The 25,704-nt window shown below is 38.7% G+C and overlaps 1 protein-coding gene across 1 annotated transcript in view; it reads right to left on the reverse strand.

Moving 5' to 3' along the window:
- Positions 1 to 25,704, reverse strand: part of LOC126236959 (cubilin) — a 1,328,660-nt gene that overhangs the window by 17,745 nt on the left and 1,285,211 nt on the right. Inside the window, exon 15 of the mRNA XM_049946657.1 lies at positions 11,134 to 11,258. Within this exon, the coding sequence (XP_049802614.1) occupies positions 11,170 to 11,258 (89 nt within the window). The 3' untranslated portion in view covers positions 11,134 to 11,169. The remainder of the gene's footprint in view (positions 1 to 11,133; positions 11,259 to 25,704) is intronic.

The raw sequence follows: 25,704 nt of genomic DNA on the forward strand, positions 1-25,704 counted from the left end.
GGACGAAGCCATTTCTCTCATTTGCCGAGAGACAGTTAGAATAGCCTTCAGCTAAGTTAACGGCTACGACTTAGCAAGGCGCCATTAGCCTTAAATAGCTTGTATATAAAGAGTCACTTGTATCGCCACAATCTCCAGATGTCTTATCAAGAACGATGTATACAAGGATGTATTAAAAGTTAAGTATATTCCAAAGATACGTATTTTCTTTATCACATTCATTAAGTCTCCTGTTTCAGACCTCACTCCATCCTTCGTGAGTTAGCGCGTGCATCTTGGCCGCCTCTTGCAATTAGTGTGCGTAGTGTTGGCAAGTCTGCCGACACTACAAAGGTTTTTTTAAATTACCGCTACCAGTCACAAACTTTGTCGTTATTATATTACTTATTCATTTAGCGACATGTTTCGATGTAAACCTCATCTTCAGGCTAAATTGCATTACAAAAACAACTTTAAAATAAGGCCATACTGATGTTACACAGCCTTTTCGTAAATGCTGTGGTCATCCTGTGGAAGAAGAGAAAACTTAGGTAGGGGTGCTGTCACTTTGGAAGCTGGATTGATGTTTGCACGAAAATGTTTTGTAACGGTCACTCAGTTTTCTCTTCTGGCATGGCAGTCTCGTAGTGATGTACTGGGGTGCCTCCATTTCCGTGCCTCTCCTGGTGACTGTTCACAAATTGTCACTAACATAGCTGTAACTTGGAAACACGATCACAAACAGTTCTTCACGTCTTGTTATCGTATTACAGATGTAATAACAAGACGTGCAGAAGACATCTAAACATCTGACACCGCACAGATTGACAAACCGGTAGTCAAATCGTAACCAGCCGTATTTCGACTGCCATCTTGTCCACTGCACTACAGAACTGTTTGTGAACGTGTTTCCAAGTGACTGCTATGTTAGTGACACAGTAGTTTGACTCTAGCCCCAGCAATAACTTGGAAATAAGTAAAATAGTTTATATCATGATATGTTCAATAATATTGTAACAAGTGCTCAGTTTGTAATGTATTTCGTCAACCTACATCTGTAATACGATAACAAGACGTGCAGAAGACAGGCAAACATCTGACACTACACAGATCGACAAATCGATAGTCAAATCGAAACCAGCTGTATTTCGACCGCCACCTTGTGAACTGCACTACAGAACTGTTTGTGGTCGTGTTTCCAAGTTATTGTGTTGGTGACAATTTGTGAACAGTCGCCAGGAGAGGCACAGAAACGGAGACACGCCAGCGCATCCCTACAAGACTGCCACGCCAAAAGAAAAAAGTGAGTGACAGTTACAAAACAGTTTCGTGCAAACATCAGTCCAGCTTCCAAAGTGAAAGTACCCCTTACTAAGTTTTCTCTTCTTCCACAAGATGACCACAGCATTTACGTAAAGATTATGTAACATCAGTATGGCCTTATTTTAAAGTTGTTTTTGTAATGCCATTTAGCCTGAAGATGAGGTTAATCTCGAAACATGTCGCTAAATAAATAAGAAATACAATAGTTGACAAAGTTTGTGACTGGTAGCGGTACTTTAAAAAAACCTTAACATATTTCCTGAGGCAGTCACGGTCAAAAATAGTCAAAATGGCTTCAGATTCTTTCATGTGTTATGTTGTAGTGAGGCATAAATGTTGCGTGAAGTACTGACCAAATCTTTGAACACGGCACACTCACTTATCAACGTTATTGTAACACGTTCTCCTTCCTCTTGTGCGTCTATCTCCGCCTTGAGTTCATTTTTATGGCTGTCAATGGGCGGCCGTATCGAACGGCGTAGGTGCAACAGCTTTTGGAACTAGAAAATATTCAGTGAATGGACTCGCCTGCTCATTCACCTGACGTAATCGCACCGACCACATGTGGAGTGCTTTGGGGAGAAGTGTGACAGCACGTCCACATGTATCAACGACCATCCAGCAGTCGTCAGCCGCGCTGGTGGAGGAATGGAACGTCCCACTACAAGAACTCCTTACCAGTCTTGCAGCCAGCATGGGAACAGAGTCCCACCCAGCAGCTCGTGGTCTAGTGGCACCGAGCGAGGCGGTGCAGTGGTTAGCACGCTGGACTCGCATTCGGGAGGACAACAGTTTAATCCCGCGTCCGGCCATCCTGATTTAGGTTTTCCTTAATTTCCCTAAATCGCTCCAGGCAAATGCCGGGACGGTTCCTTTGAAAGGGCACGGCCGACTTCCTTCCCCGTCTTTTCCTAATCAGATGAGACAGATGACGTCGCTGTTTGGTCTTCTCCCCCAACCAACCCAAACCAACCCTCGGAACGGTCAATGGCAGAAGAAATTTCAGTGATGCCGGCATGGTAGTTCAACGTGTTCGGTCAGAGAGCTGGTTGGCCTCTGTAATAAAAAACTGAGTGGAAGGATCAACAAACGAACTTGAACGGATGTCATGTGACGTCCGCAACGACCAAAAGAACAAAATGAAAAAAAAGTGGATGGCGTTACTACGTCTGGATCACGGGGTCCCGGGTTCAATTCCCACCCGGGTCGGGGACTGGGTGTTTGTGTTGTCCTCATCATCATTCAGGAAATGGCGACATTGTAACTGGAAAAATTAGGCGGACGCTGATGACAACGATGTAAGCGCCCCACAAACCAACATCATCATCAACAGCATTCCGCCTTTTTTAATATACAGGGGACCGTCATAAACAGCGGTGGTTTCAGTGTAATTGTTGTCTCTGAATAAAAGAGCCATTTCTTTTATGTACTATTCTATAGCAGTTCTTTCTAAGTATAGTCCAAGTTTCTTCGAGCCGTTACTTCACATTGACACATCATGTGAAGGTTACTTTCATCATTACGTTCTCACGAAATGGCCATGACGGAAAAATCATGAAAATTCGAGCTTATGAACACGGTTATCCATAATCGCTTCCCCCGCAGTTTTCATGAAGGATTCAGGGAAAGAGGGGGCAGGGCAGGGGGAGAAGTAGTTGTGGTACCCTAAGTAACCTTCGCCGAACTCTGTAAGATAATTTCTCATTATTGTACTCGGACCATGAAGTGGCACAGAAGACCAACAATCTTCAGGTGGACATCGTATGTGATGATAGATAGCATTCTATCGTCTTACAGTAGTTTGAATTTACTGAAGCTAACCAGTAGTTTGCTGTTTCTAGTCTTACCTTTGTCAGATTGATGCTCCGATATCAATCTGCGTTACTGTTGGCATAAAACGAAATAGACATTCCATATTAATGCGCAATGCTGACACGAAGATGAAGAATGTGAAGATCTGCGCCACAATGAGTTAAAAGAAAAATCGACACTGAAGTAATTCGTAACGAAGCAATACTTCGATCGGATAAGTATGTAAGAAGGAATTTATTACGCCCTTGTTCTAATAACCTTTCTGGTATTCGGCTTCAATGATTTGAGGAAATGACAGACGCGTCACTAGTAAGATGAGGTATAGTCAGAGCCAAAACTGAATACTGGGAGAAGGTACACCTATACGTCAATATGGCGGATTATGTTTTAGAAGTAAAGTGAATAAGTAGAAGGAAAAAAATTGAAATACATATGATCTTACGTTTAAGAGAACGGTTCATACAGTAAACGGAAGGTAGGTGGTTGTATGTTGAATTCGTTGAGAAGTGAAACGAAACGAATATATTTCCTTAACATGCTTGTCCTCAGAGTATTTTAACTGGATTTTATTCGACCTGCAATTTAAGTTCCCTAGTGGGAACCATTAGGCTCCCCATTAAGTTCTTAGTGTCTGATGATCCGTTTTCCGTGAAACCGTGATCACCAAAAGATTACAAATTAATGTCCACGTAAGTTGACCAGTTATGTGTGTTCAGAGCACAGATGAGAAGATGAGTATATGTGTTATTGTGAAATCCTACTCCATCTTATGTGTAAAGGGCTGTTAACGATGTCGTCGTCTCTGAAAGAGAAGAAGTAGAAAGTTGTAAGTGTAGGATGGACTGATCTTCTGTGGTGTGCCTCGTGCTGACATGGTATTTGTATTCTAGTAAGATGAACTGTAGTAAGTTTTAATGATGGGTTAAAAGGTGACTTCATATGCTTAGAGTGTGTTATGTGTGGTATATCATTTTTATTCGCAACTTATTACAATTTTTCGTCAATCATTATTAAAATAAACTTTTCTTTGTATAAAAAACTTATTTAAAATGTAGTAAAACACAATTATAGTAATTAGAAGGTAATTAATATGCAAATATTTTATGCAAAATTGCAAGAATAAAAGAATTAATTTTGAAGCAGAAGAGATAGATCTGCAATGTCTTGATTTAGGAGAGAGATAAAAAAGCATTGTCCTGCCATTTTATAGAGAACAAATTCTCTGTATTTATGTTACTGATAAAGAGATTAGTTTACACTAGTTGACTGTAGCTTGAGAGTTAGTGACAATGGAAATATTTCATCATATCTCTTCTACGTCAAAATAAATATTCCATTAACTTTTTCAGTCCAAATTACTTATAACTCTGTTAAATAGTGCATAATTTCTTTTTAAGTTCCATGAATTTTATGTAACAGATTTGCTATTTCCAGTTTCTAGTTATTAAATCAAGCAAATTCAGTTGAAATAATGAGTGCATATTCCTCAGACTATCTAAAAAGAAATTTATGGCAAATTAAGTTAAAGTATTTTAATATTATTGTTTAAATTTCTAATTTATTGTTTAATGATGAATAATAGTTTTTAAAAAAATGAGTGTTGCGAAAAACAGACTGAAAAAGATGTCCTACCTTTCACTCGCTCACTTTTATTTCTTGATATCTGTGGATATATGTACAATGGTACCAGAAATGAGAAAGAATGCAAGTGTGGCAGGCTACTACTATGCGAGGCATAGGATGCTGGGAGGTCTCAGGAGGGTCGCATGCAGCTACTCCCTCAGCTGGTGAGTGTCAGGCAAGTAGTGACGGCGGACTCCTCATAATGCTCACCTGCACTTATCCGTAACTCAGCTACAGATCTATGAAGCTTATTTGGCATGAAGCGCTTGAAGGTAAGATATTCGCTATATTAATGGGTAATCTTAGCTTCGAAACAATGCACATTTCGCTCATTACTTCATTAAAATCAGTTGCTAGTAGACTGTTCGTTTACTTTCTCACTGAATACAATGTGTATTTGCTTATGTGGAAAAAAGTAATTTCAGAGCGGCGAGTTTCAACGATTGTTGTTAAAAGTGATGGTCGACTTCTACCTAAAAATAGTAAGATTCTTAAGTATGTTACTGATATTAATATTTCTCAAGATATCAGATCGTGTGTAGACATGAAACCACTATAGTCTTTCACCTAGAAAAACCAACGTAGACCTGCCAGTTACTTCGCTTTAGTGGTTTAATATAATGTGTGAAATTTTAGTTCGTAATGGTTTTGTACTATTCGTGGGCGTGTTGATCCCCAGAGCCAATAATTCAGATGAATTCAGAGCTTTTCCTCTTGCTAATGTAAATAATTTTTAAGCGAGGCATCAGTTTGACTCAGTTTTAGTGCTGAAATGAAATTACCCATCACGTCCTGACAAATGCCACCAATAAATCATTCCATCTCTTAACAACGGTGTCGGAAGAACCTCTTCAGCTGAAAAATGTCTATGCATTCACGACCTGCTGAGGACACTATCAAAACTAACCAGGATGCAATCAGAAAGATTCAGGCAGTTTAGGACGCCTTCTGCACATACACCGAAAGATATCAGAATCTTTAACGCATAATTTCAAATCACAAATTTCTAGTATATACTAGTCGTGTTCTCTCTGCAACATTGTCAACGTAATTTGTTTAGTAGGAGACAATAGGAAAGCTATTATAGTACTTTCGGACACATCAACAAGATAAATAACCTGATAGAGATACAAATACAATGTTAGTTACGAATGGAAGGTCAAGAGGATATCCATCTTTGGTGATAACCGCAAATCATCTTGCACCTCTCATATTTCGTGGCTTACAGGTACACTTGACAGATGTATTGAACAGATCGATGGTGATATGGTATACCAAATATAGAAATGGCCACGACAGACACAGAATTGAACACCATAATGTGTAGCCAGTGAAGGAATGATCTTTTATTCCTGTGCTTTCTAAATTAGTTCACGCAGTCAGTGCTAATGGGTGCCTATAGGGTAACGTGGAAATTTGTCTTTTGTCTTTCAGCATGTACAGGTTGGCAATTATTGAACTATATGAGATAAAATTGTCATAAGTTCTGAACGGTTTGCGTTAGGACTTTCAAACTACATGATTGGCTGGGGAGCATGATGGGAATTAGTATGGTCTGGCTGGTTTAGTTTAGAGACGAAGCCCACATTCATAAATGTGGGGTTCGTCAATAAGCAAACCTGGATCATTGGGGGACTGAGAATGCGCATTTCGCGATCGAGAAGTCTCTTCACCCTCAACGGGTGACTGCATAGTGTGCAATGTCCCGCCACGGAATGATCGGTATGATATTCCTTGATGGCACGCCGACTACCAGACGATACGTGAAGGTTTTGGAAGATGATTTCACTCCCATTATCCAAAGTGACCCTGATTTAGACAAGAGGTGTTTCATGCAAGACGGAGCTCGATCCCATCGCAGTACGAGAGTGTTTGGAGACTATATTCTGGCTCTGGGTGCCCAGAGGCCATTGGCATGGTCCTCGATTGGCCGCCATGTTCTCCGGATCTGAACACACGCGACTCCTTTTTGTGGGACTATATTACAGACAAGGTGTACATCAATAACACCAAAACCATTATTCAGCTGAAAACAGCCATTCGGAAGGTCATCGACAGCATCGATGTTCCGACACTTCAGCTGGTCATGCAGGATTTCGCTATTCGTCTACGCCACATAATCCCCAATGATGGCAGGCAAATCGAACATATCATACTCTAAATCTGAATATTCATAGCGACGCTTACGTGTTGAATAAAGCGTGTATACTCCGTAGTTTGTAACTAATTTACGTTTTTTTCATACAATTCAATAATTGTCACCCTGTACAAAGGTTTTTTTGGTGGCATGAGGCGTGCTAAGTGCCACGGTGATGCTTATGGTCATTGGACTAACTGAGCATTGATCTTCACCCATTTGGAATATTAATCTGGCACTTACCAGAATGAAGTTCCAAAGGACACCAAGTATGTCCAGCTGTCTTCCAGGTAAAATGCCCATTCTATTTTAGCAACCCTCCGGAGTTAGAAAACCGTAGCTTACGATTTTCAAACCCGTCTCTTTCTCGAGCTGCACTACTTATTTTGTTGAAATGGCTGGGCGGGATAAGTGAAGCCTATTTCGTAGCAATCTTTAAATTATTTCTGCTCCTGAGCCCTATTATCACAGAGATTTGGATGGAATTAAGCTACATGTTGAATTTGGAGACTATATTTCAAAGCAGGTTCGAGAGACACAATAGACACAAAATAAAGAAACAACTCACACTAGTCCATGTTTTATTGTTTGTTTCTGCCACAACCCACAAACAGGGAAAGAAGTACAAAAAACGCTTATCTATAAAGCATAGAACTATTCAGATTCGGACTGTTTTTCCAGGGAAGTATGATTCAAAGCAAATTCACTGCAACTGCCATTGGTATTACTTTCCATCAGACAGGATACTGCAAAACGTAGATCTGTAAGGCCTTTAAATAGCGGCTCGAGAAAATTGCACACATCTTGAAGATGGTTGTTTCAAATCACTCTTCAAATCGCTATATGTGCTTATACAGCTCACATGGATGAGAATATATCTGAAGACAACACGATAACACAATGACATAGAACTTCTTCGATGTTAGTTGTTTTTTCACTTGTACTACTAAAACGCTTATGAGTTCCTTTAGCTCAAGATTGGACTGCAAATTATTGTACATGGAAACTTTTTCATTTGATTTCAAATACAGAAAGAAATGGTACGCTTGAGAGGAAGTAAGAGGAAATGGATCTTTAATCGAGAAAGATAGTGCAAAGCAACTGTCGGCAGTACAGAGAGGAAAAATAAACAATATCGACTAAGAAGTTTTTCTATGGGTAACGACTGGATGAACAATGTAGAAGAGAACAAAGAATATTAAGCTTTTTAGAGATATTTCATGCTACATTGCAAATTACGTTTGAGAATGCTACGTTTCAGCAATATACGGACATAAATTAAATCCTATACTTACAATACTGTTTAGAGTGTGTAAGACGAATACAGTATCTGAAGGAACCATTAAAACATTAAGGAAAGTATGTCTCAAAAACACAGAAATTGTCAAAACATTAGTGGCGTTTTCTGAGTTTCGAATGAACTAACTGCAATGTAATTTTAATGTTAATAGTAACTGAAAAACAATATTTGAGGATCACAAACTTACACAAATGTTTTGTTCTCTTGAACTTCACGCTCTTTAGCAGAAACAGCGGGAGTTACCGGTGTATATAATCCTTTCTAAGGATGTGAAGTTAACAGTACATCAAGAATACCAACATATTGTGATAGAATACATTTCGAAAACGCAGTTCCTATTAGAAAACCATTACACCATCTTTCAAATTTTTAATGATAAATAGCAAAACAAGAAAAGATGTCCACCATCGTTATTGCTTCTTTTGCACCTTAGTAACAAGGAAATGGGCAGACAATTTCTTACGAATTAAAAATGTATCTAGGGTTGAGCGTAATGTTTTTTCTTGACTACTTTAGTGCAACAGCAGGACAATTAACAATAATGTTAACGGTTAGCCAATACCTTTCCAACTCAAAAGCAGCGATTGCTGCAGAAAAGTAAACCAGGGGCAAGAATGTCAGTTTACCAAATACCAAAGAATTAGAAAGATTTATTTCCATGATGATAAAATACTTAAAAAGAGTTTGAAGTTGATGTCCTAAGTAGCAGTCTCTACATTCTAACGACACATAAATGCTCTGAACTGAATGAAACTACTTGAAATATTGGCAATGACGAAAAACAGTTAAAACGCTGTTTCGGAAACAACTCCCTGTTAGCTTTACGTGCTCTCAGAGTATCTACTTTTATTGAACCGAATATCATCTTCCGCTTCTAGTGACGTAATTGTATAGCAAATGATTGTCGACCCACTGCGCAGTTTCGATTATGGCTCATCACTGTACTCTGTTTATTTTGGGTTACATTTTTCTTAACTGCATTTTCACAACTGTTTTACCAAACGCCAGTTCTGCAAAGCAAAGGAAGTGAGCTCATTGTACTATGTTCTCTGGACTACACAGAAAAGAGTATGTGGTAGCTATTATTCCGTTTTTTAGTTACATTTTGTTTAAATAATCAGAAACGCAGAGCGTATGTTATTTGCATTTTAATTAGACATAAAATAAAAAAAATTTAAAATTCTCGTGCGTAATACCCTCATTCCACATGATTATTTTAAGTGCCGCAGTAGGTCACAGAAAATTATTTTAGCACTAGTAACAGTGTGGCATTCTGTTGGCATAAACCATTGAACCCCGTTAACAATAAAAAAACAAGTATATTGTTTCCCATTAAGTGTGATTTAAGCAAGATGAATCAGATACCAACAGTTATTTTTGCTCAGCTTTACGTTGGTGTTGCTGTGTTCCACTTTCTCACACCTTTGTTTAATCGCGGCAAAATTACTCGTAAAGTTTGCACAAGACACAGGTATAGTGTGATTGTTGTTCTTTAGTTTTCCTGTGCATGGTACTATTCTTTTTAAAAGAAGAGAACATTCACCGTCTTCAGTAAATAACAATAGGCCAACATACGGTTTGAGTTGCCTTTTTACTATTTTAATTGTTAACGACACCTTAATTTGAACTTTTACAATGTGCATATTCAAATTTCTTGCTATTTGATTCCCCCATGAATATATATGTGAAAAGAAATATTGTAGCCCCATATTAATTTTGTTACAACTATGCAAATTTTGCAAATAGGTCATCCACAGTATCAATTGCCTTCATACCTGTTAATTCGTATATGATGCCCTAAAGTTTTCAGCACCACACTTCTTACTTTTCTATTTCGACAAAATTTTAATAGTTGGCTTGAGAAAGCCATAATCTTTTTTGTTAATTTTTCATAGTGCTGAAACGTTACCTCCTTTCAGGCAAATCCTATGCAAAATTCACTTATATGATAACAAGTCTCCCACAAAGTTGTATGGTGTGACATGCTTCTATCTTATCAAAGTGTGTTTTGACTGAAATGGGGAATTATGCAGGAACCTATATACTGACTATCGAGGAAACCTGATTTTATGCCTTTCTGATGTGCAGGTTTAATATGAACGCAAAGAGAAACTCCTCCTTTGCCTGCGAAAGTTCTATATTTCCAACTACAGACAGAAATTTTCAATTTTTTTCCTGTTTGTAATAGTTTTTGTGAAAGATTAGAATGACATAGCAGATTATACCTTTTAAAGTGTTGCTGTTACTATTACAATAATACAAGGTGGCACAATTTATACTCCTTTCTGTTCCACAAGGTGTATACAGCAAAATCAACACAGATTTGAAATTATATGCAGTCTTAATAAGTGTGGCATTCCCAGGAAACTTTTAGCAACAGAATGTGCTGAGAATACATTGATAAATGTCAAACATTAGTAGTAGGCTAGTACTCCGAAGTTAATTTGCAAAAATATGCTGTTTCGATCTTAATTTTTTTTTCATAATATTCTCTTATTTTTCTTTTGTTAGAAAATTTACCAGATAAACACCTAGTATTTTTCAAGTGGCAAATAGTTGATATTTTGTAGCTATATGTAATTGCAGTGCAGTGATACAGAGGGAAGAATTTCCACTCTCTTGTAATGAAAGATTTTGCCAAAGCATTTTCTATAAAGTTATTGTATTTAGTTTTTGACTTACCTAATTCTCTGTCAACAAAGGCGTCTGTTTAATTTTTGACACCAGTCACCACCCAAATGTCACAGTTGCAACCGGATTGAAATTCTGCCTGCCAGAAAGGCACCCTTGTCTATGCACAATCCAAGCAGCTGCCTATATCTAAACAGTGCTGTCTCCGCTGCACTGGTCCTGCAGAACTGTAAGGTTGCTAGAAGCTGGAACACTGGGGTAAATTACTACTTGCTAGGCATGGCACTACAGGGTCATGCTGGCGAGCATGTGGGGACACGCCACTCACTGGTGAGACGTCACAGCAGGGCAGAGATGGAGCACATCACGATTGCCTCAGGATGAGGACGAATGCGATCACAAGGGCGAGGGCGAGGGGGGGCACCGCAGCCACCTTGCGGGGGCTTCCGCCACCTGTACCACATACAGCATGACACACTCATGTGTGGTAGCCAGTCTTGTGTCTAGTGGTCAGTTGGCTGAGCTGTCGTGTCAGCGATTTAGCCTCCTCTCCTGGGATTGGTGGCTGCTTCACTGCGTTTCCAATGTTACTGTGCTTGTAGAAGACTATACACAAGCACCTGTGTGCATTTTCTTAAATATGTGTATGTATTAACTTGCTAGTGAACAGTATAATTACAGTTTTAATGTAAAAAAATTACACTCCTAGTGCTTTAACAGCCACAAAATGAGAACATTGAAAGAATAATACATAATGATGAATAAGAAAAATTTAACTTTCTAGTTTTTCTAGCCTGTATCTAACAAGGAATTACATTCTTTAATAGCTTTTTCTAAGCTGTAAACTAATAAATTCTTACATTACTATCTCATTGCCACACAACACATTTCCACAAATGTTCACAAAGGGTATTGGTGCTTTGTATCTGACTGCTTTCTTGAAGTCTTTTTCTTCATTTTAGTGGGTATAAGAATAATGATAGAAACGTGTAATGATCATATACAACTTTCAAAGTGCAGCCCAACCATAACTGAAAACAACATCTTCATTTCCAAATGAAAAGCCATTTAAACTCTCACAGGTGTGTATCATATTGTGTAAAAAGAAATATAAATTCTGAAATAAATCCATACTTGTTCTTAAATTACAAAAATTACTGCTGAAATGAAGTCTCTCACATATTGAGTAGCATTGCTGTAATATTTGAATTTAATGCACATACAAGACAGTAATTTCCCTATGCAAATATTTCAGAGTAAAATAAGTGTACAAACTGAGAGAAGAAATAAATAAAATTTACAAATACAGTCGACGGCCATAGTGTAGTATGTGTATTTAGTGTAGAATGCATGGAACTAAGGTATTACATTTCAGTCCAAATTCTGTTCTCTGTTTGATTAACCACCCACATATTACGTGAGAACTTTGTGTGTAACAAGAAGAAATTTTTTCTTTCTTTCATGATAATCAAAATTGTTAGTGCAATGCTGAACTACTTATATAATGCATGAACTGTACACTTATAAGTGTAGTAATGTGCACACAAGAACTTAAATCCTTACTTAATAATAACTGACCTTTCTGCTTTACCATAACTATTCTTTTTCGTATTTCAATCACATAATTAGCATATTAGTTTTCAATGGGTACAAAGAAATCTGTCTGAAACATAACTACAGTCACAACATTCCCCATAGGTTCCTTGAACTTTTTGGTTGTGCAATGTACATACTAGAAATAAAACGGAAGTTATGAAAAATTATTTAAGAAATGAAGCTTCCTGGCAGAGTAAAACTGTGTGTTGAATTTAAACCAAAACTGGAAATTAGCTTTAGCAGGCAGTGATGACAGCTATCTAGGCTTGGCTCATGTGAAAATTCTGAAAGCATACTTTCCTTGAAGTATCTACCAATGTATTACTTCCTCCTTTGCATATATATTACAAAAAGATTAGGAAGGTAAAATTAAATAGATTCGAGCTCACATGGAAGCTTGCCAACAATTGTACTTCCATCAAGACTTTCACAACTGGAACAGAAAAAGGGGCAAGTGACTGATACACGAAATACCCTCCACCACACACCAAAAGGTGGTTTGTGGAGTATAGGTGTACATGTGTTATATATGACTTGTCCTCATAGCTTTGCTTCTGCTAGTACCTCTCCCTAACTTTCCAAACTTCTCAGAACTCTTGCAACTGGAGTTTCAACTATTGCCCCTCATTTCTAAGAACTACCTTTGTACCATTCCTAATTTAAGTAAAAATGACCACTGAACCTCATTTTTCTATATAAACACAGATGATGTGACTTACCAAACGAAAGTGCTGGCAGGTCGATAGACACACAAACATACACACAAAATTCAAGCTTTCGCAACAAACTGTTGCCTCATCAGGAAAGAGGGAAGGAGAGGGAAAGACGAAAGGATGTGGGTTTTAAGGGAGAGGGTAAGGAGTCATTCCAATCCCAGGAGCGGAAGTGAAATAAGGTCACTTTGACAGGGACACCAGTGACCTTTATGTCTAATGAAGTCATAGCATTCACAGTCTTTGTCACATTTTATTTTATTTAAACAAATAACTGATTTCAAACAACTGAAAGTCCCAGTAGGAATATCAGGGGGAAAAAGGAAAGAAGGACAGGTATTTTCCTTTTTCCCCCTAAGGTAAGTCTTTCCGCTCCTGGGATTGGAATGACTCCTTACCCTCTCCCTTAAAACCCACATCCTTTCATCTTTCCCTCTCCTTCCCTCTTTCCTGATGAGGCAACAGTTTGTTGCGAAAGCTTGAATTTTGTGTGTATGTTTGTGTTTGTTTGTGTGTCTATCGACCTGCCAGCACTTTCGTTCGGTAAGTCACATCATCTGTGTTTTTAGATATATTTTTCCCACGTGGAATGTTTCCCTCTATTATATTCAATCATTAGAGAGAGAGAGAGAGAGAGAGAGAGAGAGAGAGAGAGAGAGCGAGAGCGCAGTACAACTTGGTACACTATATGCACAGTTTTCTTTTCGAGTGAAAAATCTATTTTAACAGCAGGGGAAATGTGCTACAAAGTGATTACAGATACACAATTGCAATTTATGACTAATAACTTTAAGTGGACACTGACAATCATGTTGATCATACAGATCATAATAATTAGATTTAGAGTTTTATAAAGCTTATAAGGTGTTTTGTTCATTTGTTTCTATTGGGAAGGGATGGAAGAGTGTTGGAATGTGCAGCAATGGCATGAAGATGGAGAGTAAATTTAGATGTAAGGAGTGTAAATGTTGGCAAGGGATCATGTAGAGTGGAAAGCAAATGAAAGCATAATTGCAGAATAAGATGAGGATGGAGATTAAACATGATCAGTGAATAACAAAAGTAACAAATACATCTTAGAAGTCCAAGTCTTGGTGTTATTTTACTTTATCTCAACACACAAACTGTTTCATCTTAAAAGCCAGTATCAGATTTTATAAGGTAGTGAAACACAGAATGTGTAGTTAAAGACTATGCATTCTATATTGCTGCATTATAGGATCTGATGAGATCTGTACAGGTGAAACCAGTTATCAACAATATTATGGAAAGGATAGATTGCTACTCACCCTAAAGATGACACACTCATTTGCATACAGACACAGTGAAAAGGCTGTTACACGTTTCAGCTGTTGGCCAAAGCCTTCTTCAGGAAAGAAAATGCACACATTCACACAAGCAAGCACCTCTCACTTATACATGACCACTATCTCTGGTCGCTCCAGGCAGAATGCTGGCATTCTGGTCAGAATGACTGGAGATAGTGATCATCAGAATGACTGGAGATAGTGATCGTCAGAATGACTGGAGATAGTGATCGTGTGTGTGAGGTGTGCATGCTTGTGTGAACGTGTATGTTTTCTTTACTGAAGAAGGCTTTGACCAAAAGATGTGTAACAGTCTTTCAATTGTGCCTATATATGACTGAAGATGTCATCTTTACAGTGAGTTGCAATCTATCCTTTCTATAATGTTGCTGATATTCCTACTGGGACTTTCAGTTGTTTGAAATCAGTTATTTGTTTAAATAAAATAAAATGTGACACAGACTGTGAATGCTATGACTTCATTAGACATAAAGGTCACTGGTGTCCCTGTCAAAGTGACCTTATTTCAAATGGAACAAATTTTAGAAGCAGCATCTCAAAGTGCAAGGTGTAAGTTTAGTTTATAGGGTATTGTAACATTTTATGGATGAAATTATGGCACTTACTGAAATGACAGGTCATAGCAAGATTGTTAGTACTGTAAAGGTTGAAAACTACCTAATTACACCAGTACGAGAGATTCATCGGAAGTACTTAAGATAATTTGTGGATTACATAAAAATGCAAAAAGACAGAAAAAGCAAAAATTGGAGTAGAGGTCATGATAAAATGCAGTGTTCAAGAGAGATGAGCAATTAAATTATGCTGCATGATGAATCAGATTTTAAAGGAGTTAATAACCCACTCAAAAAATTTGAGTTAACAGGCTGAGAAGAAAGACTAAGTAATAGAAAACTAATACACTGAGAAAAAGAAAAAATAGCCATCAGCAAGCATAACAGCTTGTAAGAAGCAAAATATGTTGAGGGAAAGAAAAAACTAACAATCTATGAGTAAGGAGAAAAAGGAAAAATAGACACACAGTGAATGGAAAGGGTGAAGGAAAAGGGATATTATTAGTGTGTCACAAAAATTAATATCTGATCTTAGGAGATCAGGATGAGGGAGATGATAGGAGAAGGAGAAGAAGAAGAACAAGAAAAGACAATAGGAGAAGAATACCATAAGATACATTAAGAGCAGTACTAATATTGACCTCAGTTGGACATGTAACATTGATATGGAGAAGAGCTTTATTTGCCCATAACATGCATGAAACTTTTGAAGTATAGTGATTAGAAAAGATTATTTTTATATAAACTCACAATAATAAAACTCTGGACATCTCATTGAAGTAGATGCTAGAAGCAAATATATTTCTGTAAGTATATCTGATCAGTGACTGTGCAGCAACAATGTTTTTATTTTCTTATTTATATGTATCACATCTTTGTACTCAGACATCTCCATTGTCACAGTAGCTCATTTGAGAACTGAGTTGAAATTAAAGACTTATGGAAGTCTTTTTAAGAGATTAATTGTTCATTTCTCCTCCTGTAGGTAAAAGTAGGCTACTTACCATTAGACAAAAAAGTTACAAGAAATTTGCTGTAGAGTTTTTTTTTTCAAAATAATTAGCCCAACATCTACAAAAAAATTTAAGTAAACCAGATACACTTAAATCCTGATGGACAGAAACAGATTAGAGCCATGCTTTTCCTGACTTGAGTACAATGCACATTGGAAAAGATCTTCATCTATGAAGATTGTCTTTCTGTTGACAGTAAGATCAGGTGAGTCATGAACCCAGTTCTACTAACATCAAGAAAGTAGCTACTTACAAAGAAACATTATGGGCAGCTAATTAGCAATCTCAGTGACATATTTCACCTGAGAGTTCCACATGTAAAATGTGATAATTTTTTTACATTTCGTTAGGGTCTTCTGTACAAACAACCAGAGCACCAGTGGTGTTCATGCAGCAGAGTGCTTTCATGTAGTTACTAGTGCCATTGGAAAGTCTTCCAGCTGGAACATTTCAGTGTCAGTGGTTGGTTTCCATGTAAGGAGATGCGTAATTCTTAAACAGATGACAGGATATAGAAGCATACTTCTATCCTTACCCTTTCTTTCTTTCTATGTAAATTTTTTTTAAGTTTTCGAGTTATAGGTATTTGAAACTTGAAAATATGAAATATTTTATATCTGGGCACATACTTGTATAGCACTCACTTTTAACTACCATATATGTTCATCATTATGCACATTTTCTGATGCATCAGTGAAAACATAACCTGCATGTTTCTATTTTGCTATGCAAGTGGCCTTTATGTTAGACAGATAACATGATATGAAACACTGGAGCATTGAAGACTACGTTTATCTAGGTTTCATTATTCCATTGTGGTAGTGGTGTCTGAATTTAGCATGAATCCAAATAATGCTGCTTCATTAGTAAAACAATTTTCTACAATTGGGTACATGTCTCTCCTGAGGCAAGAAACATAGTGGCTACCTGTAAACAAGAGAGGCTTAATAATCTATGAACACCTGCTGTCTTTGAGCAACTATGGGGCCTGAGAATTCTCATCATTTATACAGTGATGTATGTTATAAAAAAAGTGACAACATTGAAAGGAAAAAGACAACAACAACAACAGATCAAGAAGTCAATAAGCCAATTTCAGTCTTGAGTGCAGTAAGGAGAAGCAAGAGAGAGGTTTCTCTAAGCACATTCCATGTGATACAGCTGAAGCAGCCTTTGATAGTGCAACTGCATTCAGTGCATATATGATCTGTAATACCATTTGTACTAAATAAATTAAGAGCACTGCATTCAGAGAGTAGCCAGTGTTCAGATGGTTTTGGAGAAGGTGTTCCAGTGGGGTGGGGTGGGGGGAGAGATTGAGAGAGAGAGAGAGAGAGAGAGAGAGAGAGAGAGAGAGAGGATGTTCCTGAACTGTAGTGTCAAAGATGTAAAACTATTGTGTAGTGCCAAAAATCATGCAAATCAATTAACTGAAATAGAACAGCTATTTTAACCAATGAATGTGACTTCCATGATTGAAGAAGCTGCAGTAAATTGGTTCTAAATGGATGCTGGGAGAATCTTTTTATTTTATAAGTCTCCTTCTGATCACTTATCATTTATGATCTTAACAGCATCATCAAGAGTCATGTGCACTGCATAAGGCTGCCAGTCTAATTAGTTTATTTTCTGATTGTTAAACACCCTGTATTAACGATGTTGAGTCACAGACAGGTACAACAAAAAGACTGCTAAACAAGACGCTTTCAAAGGCCTTCTTCTGAATTAGACAGTACACACACACACACACACACACACACACACACACACACACACACACAGTTTGCACATATGTGACCACTGTCCCTGGCTGCCAGACTGTGAGCAACAGCACATGATGGGGGTGCGGGTAAGGAGGAGGCTGGGGTGGGTGAGGAAGGGAGGGATAGCAGAGTAGGGGTGAGGAAAGATAAAGTACTGCTTGTGGAAACATACAGGGATGAGGTGGGGAGATTGTAGGGCAGCTAGGTGTAGTTGGGAGGTGAGACGTCCATCTGACCTCACTGCATCTAGCTGGCCAACCCTCACCCAACCTCATCCGTGTATGTTTCCACAAGCAACAGTCTACTGTCCCCCACACCTACCCGCTATCCTTCCCCCCTTCCCACCCTAGCCTTCTTCTCCTTACCCCCACCACTCAGATCGCTTTTTCCCTTATACGCTGTTGCTCACAATCTCTCTCTCTCTCTCTCTCTCTCTCTGTGTGTGTGTGTGTGTGTGTGTGTGTGTGTGTGTGTGTGTGTGTGTGTGTGTCGGGGAGGGGGAGGGGAAATCGGGTCGGGTGCACACGTGTCTGCGTGTGCATGTGTGTGTGTGTGTGTTTTGTCTCATTCAGAAGAAGGCCTTTTGACTAAAAGTTTAATTGTTTAGCAGTGTTTTAGTTGTGCCTGTCTGTGAGTCAACATCTCCACCAAATGGTAAGTAGCATTCTATCCTTTTCATAATAACATCGTTATTCCATTCTGGATTTTCAGTGGTGTGATAAATTAAATTTCAGTGCACAAATCTGAGAAAAATACCTTAAGATAGAGAATGATCAGAGTAACGTAAGGTACAAGAGTATAAATAGAAATTTTTTGTTATTGGTATTTACCTTACATAGAAGACATTGGTTCAGAAGTTAATTTGGAATATGACAGAAGAGAAAACAGCTAAAAAAAAACATGAAACCGGGCTGTGAACATTCACTGGTAATTCTGGTAACTTGTAGCATGAACACAGGTTTAGTTGATAAGGAAGTATCTATTGACTCTTCATTGACAGCAGTGTATAGTCTCGTGCCAGAATAGTAGTAGTTTTCTGTTTGTGAAAAGTTTCGTAGATAAAGAGCACACTGGGGCACTGGGCACACTCCTCTGATGTTGCTGAAATTATATAAGACAAACCAACAGCTAAAATTGAACATTACATTTGAGGGTGGTAGTTCCAAAGAAGTATAATGCAGTGGTGATGATGAGCAACTGATAACAGTGATGGTGAAGAACAAGAGTGTAGCCATTAACTGAACTGTGTGGTTCTGTTAGTTCTGTGGAAAACGGAGAAGTGGGGGGGGGAAAGCCATATCATCTTACAAAATAAAACTCAGATCTATTCAAAAATTGTGTGTGTACTAATCTCCAAAAATACTTGTGTTGCCCATTTTATAGCAGAGTCACACTGCTTCAATGCACTTAACTGACAGAGTGTTGTTTGCATGGGATTTCTACATACTATTTTTCTGTCAAGTTGGTAACATTTGAGATACATGTGAATACTTTCTATATTCTCATTTAAGTAGTTTGTTACACTGACTGGTAACACTCAGAAAAGAAAAAAAAAGGAAAAAAAATGCTTTAGGAACTGTAGGTGCAGTCCTACTGAAAGCTTTTAGAATCCGTAGCCATCTGGAGTTTGTAATAGCAAAGGATAGCTATAAATTGCAAAATAGTTTTGAAGTTACATAGCAAATGATTGATGATACCCTTGCAAATAATCAATATCCATAACATTTGTATTGTAGCTTTGTTGAAAGTTACACTGAACTGGGACATCTGTCGATGTGATGGGACAGGATGTGAGATTGGTTTGTCAGTATCACACTTTTTTGTGGGGGTTGCGGAATGAGAGGGACCTGCCCCTCTCAAAGCATACATTATTTGATGATGTCTTGAGTCATAGTTCATTAGGTAAGTTTGGCGAGGCTTCTTGTGGACAAGTTAATGCTACTCCTGTACTCCTATAGAAACTTATGTCTAGACATTTTAGCAAATGTTCAGGCTTGTTGTTCAGTTTTGCCATAACAGTTGATAAGTTAGCATAAGAGAGATAGCAACAGAAAACAGAAGGGAGGCTAGCAGTTATGCAGCATCATTCTTATAGAAGGAATGAATGAAGGAAGGAAGGATGGATTGATTGATTTAAAATGCCATTAGTGATGAGGTCATTAGAGATGTTGTACGAATTTTTATTGTGGAAAGAAAATATTAGGAGTGACCCTTTCAAACGAACCAACCCAGCTTCACAAAGATTTTATTTTGGGGAATTCTGGAAAACTTAAATAAGGATGAGAATCAAGTGTCCTAACTGCTGCAGTAACTTGGGCAGTCACTTTTTCTTGAAGAGTGGAAATCCAATGTATTAGTGTACTACTAAATACTTTAATTACTTCAAAAAGTCCATGCACATTGCTGGACATTTTTAGTTGGTACAGAAAAAATCAATACTTATGATATCCACCGATTAGGTCAGTATTTTCTGTTACTAAAGAAAATGATGCTGTGGTATTGAATCTAATGAAGTAATGCTTGTGTGGAAAGGAAGGAAGGGTTCATAATCAATTGATGTAGATGTAACTGAAGAGGAAGCACAAGCTCTCAACTTGGGATGGGAATCAGCCATATCCTGCTCAGTGGAAGCATCCTGAAAGTTGCACTAAACAATGTACAAAAACCTCTGAAATCTAAATTATGTTGGCTATATGGAGAACTGAAGTGCCGAATATGATGCAGGTGTCTTACTACTGCAATATTTTCCGCATTAAGACTGGTTTGTGTGCCTTTGTACATCTGCATTTCACACCATGCCATGAGGCATTAATAATAAAATTGTTCAGAGGAATCTATTACTAGTTAACAGCATAGTCTTTGACAGAAGAGAAGCTGTCACATTGTGCTTTGTCAAGCAAAGAAATAGTAAAAAAATAAAATAAAAAAATGAAAATTAAAAATAAAGTCCTTCATTTCACCAAGCAGATGATGATGCTGGTGTTCTCACTGTGATGTTCTTAACAATCTGAAAAACAACAAAGTGCAGTTCGGTGCTTAAATTACGGTGTGGATATTCTAGTCAGTGAAGAGGAAAATAAAGTCTGATTTCTTCACTCTAAGGGTAGTCACAGGGAAGTGGTGTACAGAACAGTGCCCACTGCGAGTTGCATAAGAACTTAAAACAAACTGCACAAGGCTGAGGCAAGACAGTTCTTTTGTCCTAACAGTGGTCAATTACATCAGTCAAAATTCATACTGATGGTTAGGTTTGAGATTTCTTGTGCAGTTATGTTATATCATCATCTTGTTTCATTTTACTGTACATAACCCCCCCCCCCCCCCCCCCATGAACCATAGATCTTGCCGTTGGTGGGGAGGCTTGCGTGCCTCAGCGATACAGATAGCCGTACCGTAGGTGCAACCACAACGGAGGGGTATCTGTTGAGAGGCCAGACAAACGTATGGTTCCTGAAGAGGGGCAGCAGCCTTTTCAGTGGTTGCAGGGGCAACAGTCTGGATGATTGACTGATCTGGCCTTGTAACAAACACTAACCAAAACGGCCTTGCTGTGCTGGTACTGCGAACGGCTGAAGGCAAGGGGAGACTACGGCCGTAATTTTTCCCGAAGGCATGCAGCTATACTGTATGGATAAATGATGATGGCGTCCTCTTGGGTAAAATATTCCGGAGGTAAAATAGTCCCCCATTCGGATCTCCGGGCGGGGACTACTCAGGAGGACGTCGTTATCAGGAGAAAGAAAACTGGCGTTCTACGGATTGGAGCGTGGGATGTCAGATCCCTTAATCGGGCAGGTAGGTTAGAAAATTTAAAAAGGGAAATGGATAGGTTAAAGTTAGATATAGTGGGAATTAGTGAAGTTCAGTGGCAGGAGGAACAAGACTTTTGGTCAGGTGAATACAGGGTTATAAATACAAAATCAAACAGGGGTAATGCAGGAGTAGGTTTAATAATGAATAAAAAAATAGGAGTATGAGTAAGCTACTACAAGCAGCATAGTGAACACATTATTGTGGCCAAGATAGACACGAAGCCCACGCCTACTAAAGTAGTACAAGTTTATATGCCAACTAACTCTGTAGATGATGAAGAAATTGATGAAATGCATGATGAGATAAAAGAAATTATTCAGGTAGTGAAGGGAGACAAAAATTTAATAGTTATGGGTGACTGGAATTCAAGAGTAGGAAAAGGGAGAGAAGGAAACGTAGTAGTTGAATATGGATTGGGGCTAAGAAATTCTGTTAGAATTTTGCGCAGAGCATAACTTAATCATAGCTAACACTTGGTTCAAGAATTATAAAAGAAGGTTGTATACATGGAAAAACCCTGGAGATACTCTAAGGTTTCAGATAGATTATATAATGGTAAGACAGAGATTTAGGAATCAGGTTTTAAATTGTAAGACATTTCCAGGGACTCTGACCACAATCTACTGGTTATGAACTGTAGATTAAAACTGAAGAAACTGCAAAAAGGTGGGAATTTAAGGAGACGGGAACTGGATAAACTGACTAAACCAGAGGTTGTACAGAGTTTCAGGGAGAGCACAAGGGAACAATTGGCAAGAATGGGGGAAAGAAATACAGTAGAAGAAGAATGGGTAGCTTTGAGGGATGAAGTAGTGAAGCCAGCAGAGGACCAAGAAGGGAAAAAGACGAGGGCTAGTAGAAATCCTTGGGTGACAGAAGAAATATTGAATTTAATTGATGAAAGGAGGAAATACAAAAATGCAGTAAATGAAGCAGGCAAAAAGGAATACAAACGTCTCAAAAATGAGATCGACAGGAAGTGCAAAATGGCTAAGCAGGGATGGCTAGAGGACAAATGTAAGGATGTAGAGGCTTATCTCACTAGGGGTAAGATAGATACTGCCTATAGGAAAATTAAAGAGACTTTTGGAGAAAAGAGAACCACTTGTATGAATATCAAGAGCTCAGATGGAAACCCAGTTCTAAGCAAAGAAGGGAAAGCAGAAAGGTGGAAGGAGTATATAGAGGGTCTATACAAGGGAGATTTACTTGAGGGCAATGTTATAGAAATGGAAGAGGATGTAGATGAAGATGAAATGGGAGATATGATACTGCGTGAAGATTTTGATAGAGCACTGAAAGACCTAAGTTGAATCAAGGCGCTGGGAGTAGACAACGTTCCATTAGAACTACTGACAGCCTTGGGAGAGCCAGTTCTGACAAAACTCTACCATCTGGTGAGCAAGATGTATGAGACAGGCGAAATACCCTCAGACTGCAAGAAGAATATAATAATTCCAATCCCAATGAAAGCAGGTGTTGACAGGTGTGAAAATCACCGAACTATCAGTTTAATAAGTCATGGCTGAAAAATACTAACGCGAATTCCTTACAGACGAATGGAAAAACTGGTAGAAGCTGACCTCGGGGAAGATCAGTTTGGATTCCATAGAAATATGGGAACACGTGAGGCAATACTGACTCTACGACTTATTTTAGCAGCTAGATTAAGAAAAGGCAAACCTATGTTTCTAGCATTTGTAGACTTAGAGAAAGCTTTTGACAATGTTGACTGGAATACTCTCTCTCAAATTCTGAAGGTGGCAGGGATAAAATACAGAGAGCAAAAGGCTATTTGCAATTTGTACAGAAAGCAGAAGGCAGTTATAAGGGTCGAGGGGCATGAAAGGGAAGCAGTGGTTGGGAAGGGAGTGAGACAGGGTTGCAGCCTCTCCCCGATGTTGTTCAATCTGTATATTGAGGAAGCAGTAAAGGAAACAAAAGAAAAAATTGGAGTAGGTATAAAAATCCATGGAGAAGAAATAAAAACTTTGAGGTTCGCCGATGGCATTGTAATTCTGTCGCAGACAGCAAAGGACTTGGAAGAGCAGTTGAACGGAATGGACAGTGTCTTGAAAGGAGGATATAAGATGAACATCAACAAAAGCAAAACGAGCATAATGGAATGTACTCAAATTAAATCAGGTGATGCTGAGGGAATTAGATTAGGAAATGAGACACTTAAAGTAGTAAAGGAGTTTTGCTATTTGGGGAGCAAAATAGCTGATGATGGTCGAAGTAGAGAGGATATAAAATGTAGACTGGCAACGGCAAGGAAAGCATTTCTGAAGAAGAGAAATTTGTTAACATCGAGCATAGATTCAAGTGTCAGGAAGTTGTTTCTGAAAGTATTTGTATGGAGCGTAGCCATGTATGGGTGTGAAACATGGACGATTAATAGTTTGGACAAGAAGAGAATAGAAGCTTTCAAAATGTGGTGCTACAGACGAATGCTGAAGATTAGATGGGTAGAACACATAACTAATGAGGAGGTACTGAATAGGATTGGGGAGAAGAGGAGTTTGTGGCACAACTTGACAAGAAGAAGGGATCGGTTGGTAGGACATGTTCTGAGGCATCAAGGGATCACCAATTTAGTATCGGAGGGCAGCATGGAGGGTAAAAATCGTAGAGGGAGACCAAGAGATGAGTACACTAAACAGATTTAGAAGGATGTAGGCTGCAGTAGGTACTGGGAGATGAAGAAGCTTGCACAGGATAGAGTAGCATGGAGAGCTGCATCAAACCAGTCTCAGGACTGAAGACCACAACAACAACAACAACAACAACAACAACTCTCAAAAATCAAGAGAGCAAAATTAATTGTAAGTTTTCTGGGGATAAAGAGCTGGGATTACTTACGTACCTCATTGGCAGAAGATAACTTAAGCAAAAAATTTGATACACTAATTGAAAACATGTGATGTACTCAGTTCAGTGCATGCATGCATGATTGCGTGTGTGTGTGTGTTTGTGTGTGATGAGAATGTACAGTACAGAAACATGGGAAAAAGGTAGTAAATGAAATGCTCCATGTTGTATGTTTCTTTTTTCTTTGAAACACACTGTGTGATCAAAATATCCGAACAGCCCCAAAAATGTACGCTTTTCATATTAGGTACATTGTGCTGCCACCTACTGCCAGGTGCTCCATATCAGCGACCTCAGTAGTCATTACACATTGTGAGAGAGCAGGATTGGGGCACTCTGTGGATCTTACAGACTTCAAACATGGTCAGGTGATTGGGGGTCACTTGCGTCACACGTCTGTACACAAGATTTCCACACTCCTAGAAATCCCTAGGTCCACTGTTTCTGATGTGATAGTGAAGTGGAAACATGAAGGGACACAAATAGCACAAAAGCTTACAGACCTACCTCATCTATTGACTGACAGAGACCACCAACAGTTGAAGAGGATCGTAATGTGTAATACGCAGACATCTATCCAGACCATGATACAGGAATTGCAAACTGCATCAGGATCAACTGCAAGTACTATGACAGTTTGGCAGGAGGTGAGAAAACTTGGATTTCATGGTCGAGCAGCTGCCCATAAGCCACACATCATTCTGGTAAATGCGAAACTACGTCTCACTTGGTGTAAGGAACGTAAACATTTGACGGTGAAAAAACGCCGTGTGGAGTAACGAATCATGGAACACAATGTGGTGTTCCGATGGCAGGATGTGTGTATGGTGAATGCCTGATGAACATCATCTGCCAGCACGTGTAGTGCCAACAGAAAAATTCGGAGGTGGTGGTGTTGTGGTGTGGTTGTGTTCTTCATGAAGGGGGCTTGCACCCCTTGTAGTATTGTGTGGCACTATCACAGCACAGGTTCACATTGATGTTTTAAGCACCTTCTTGCTTCTCACTGTTGAAGAACAATTCGGGGATGGCAATTGCACCTTTCAACACAATCGAGCACATGTTCATAATGTACAGCCTGTGGTGGCGTGGTTACACAACAATAACATCAATGTAATGGACTGGCCTGCACATAGTCCTGATCTGAATCCTATAGAAGACCTTTGGGATGTTTTGGAATGCTGACTTCATACCAGGCCTCACCGATCAACATCGATACTTCTCCTCAGTGCAGCACTCCATGAAGAA

The sequence above is a fragment of the Schistocerca nitens genome, chromosome 2, assembly GCF_023898315.1.
Source record: "Schistocerca nitens isolate TAMUIC-IGC-003100 chromosome 2, iqSchNite1.1, whole genome shotgun sequence".
NCBI classification, from domain to species: Eukaryota; Metazoa; Arthropoda; class Insecta; order Orthoptera; family Acrididae; genus Schistocerca; species Schistocerca nitens.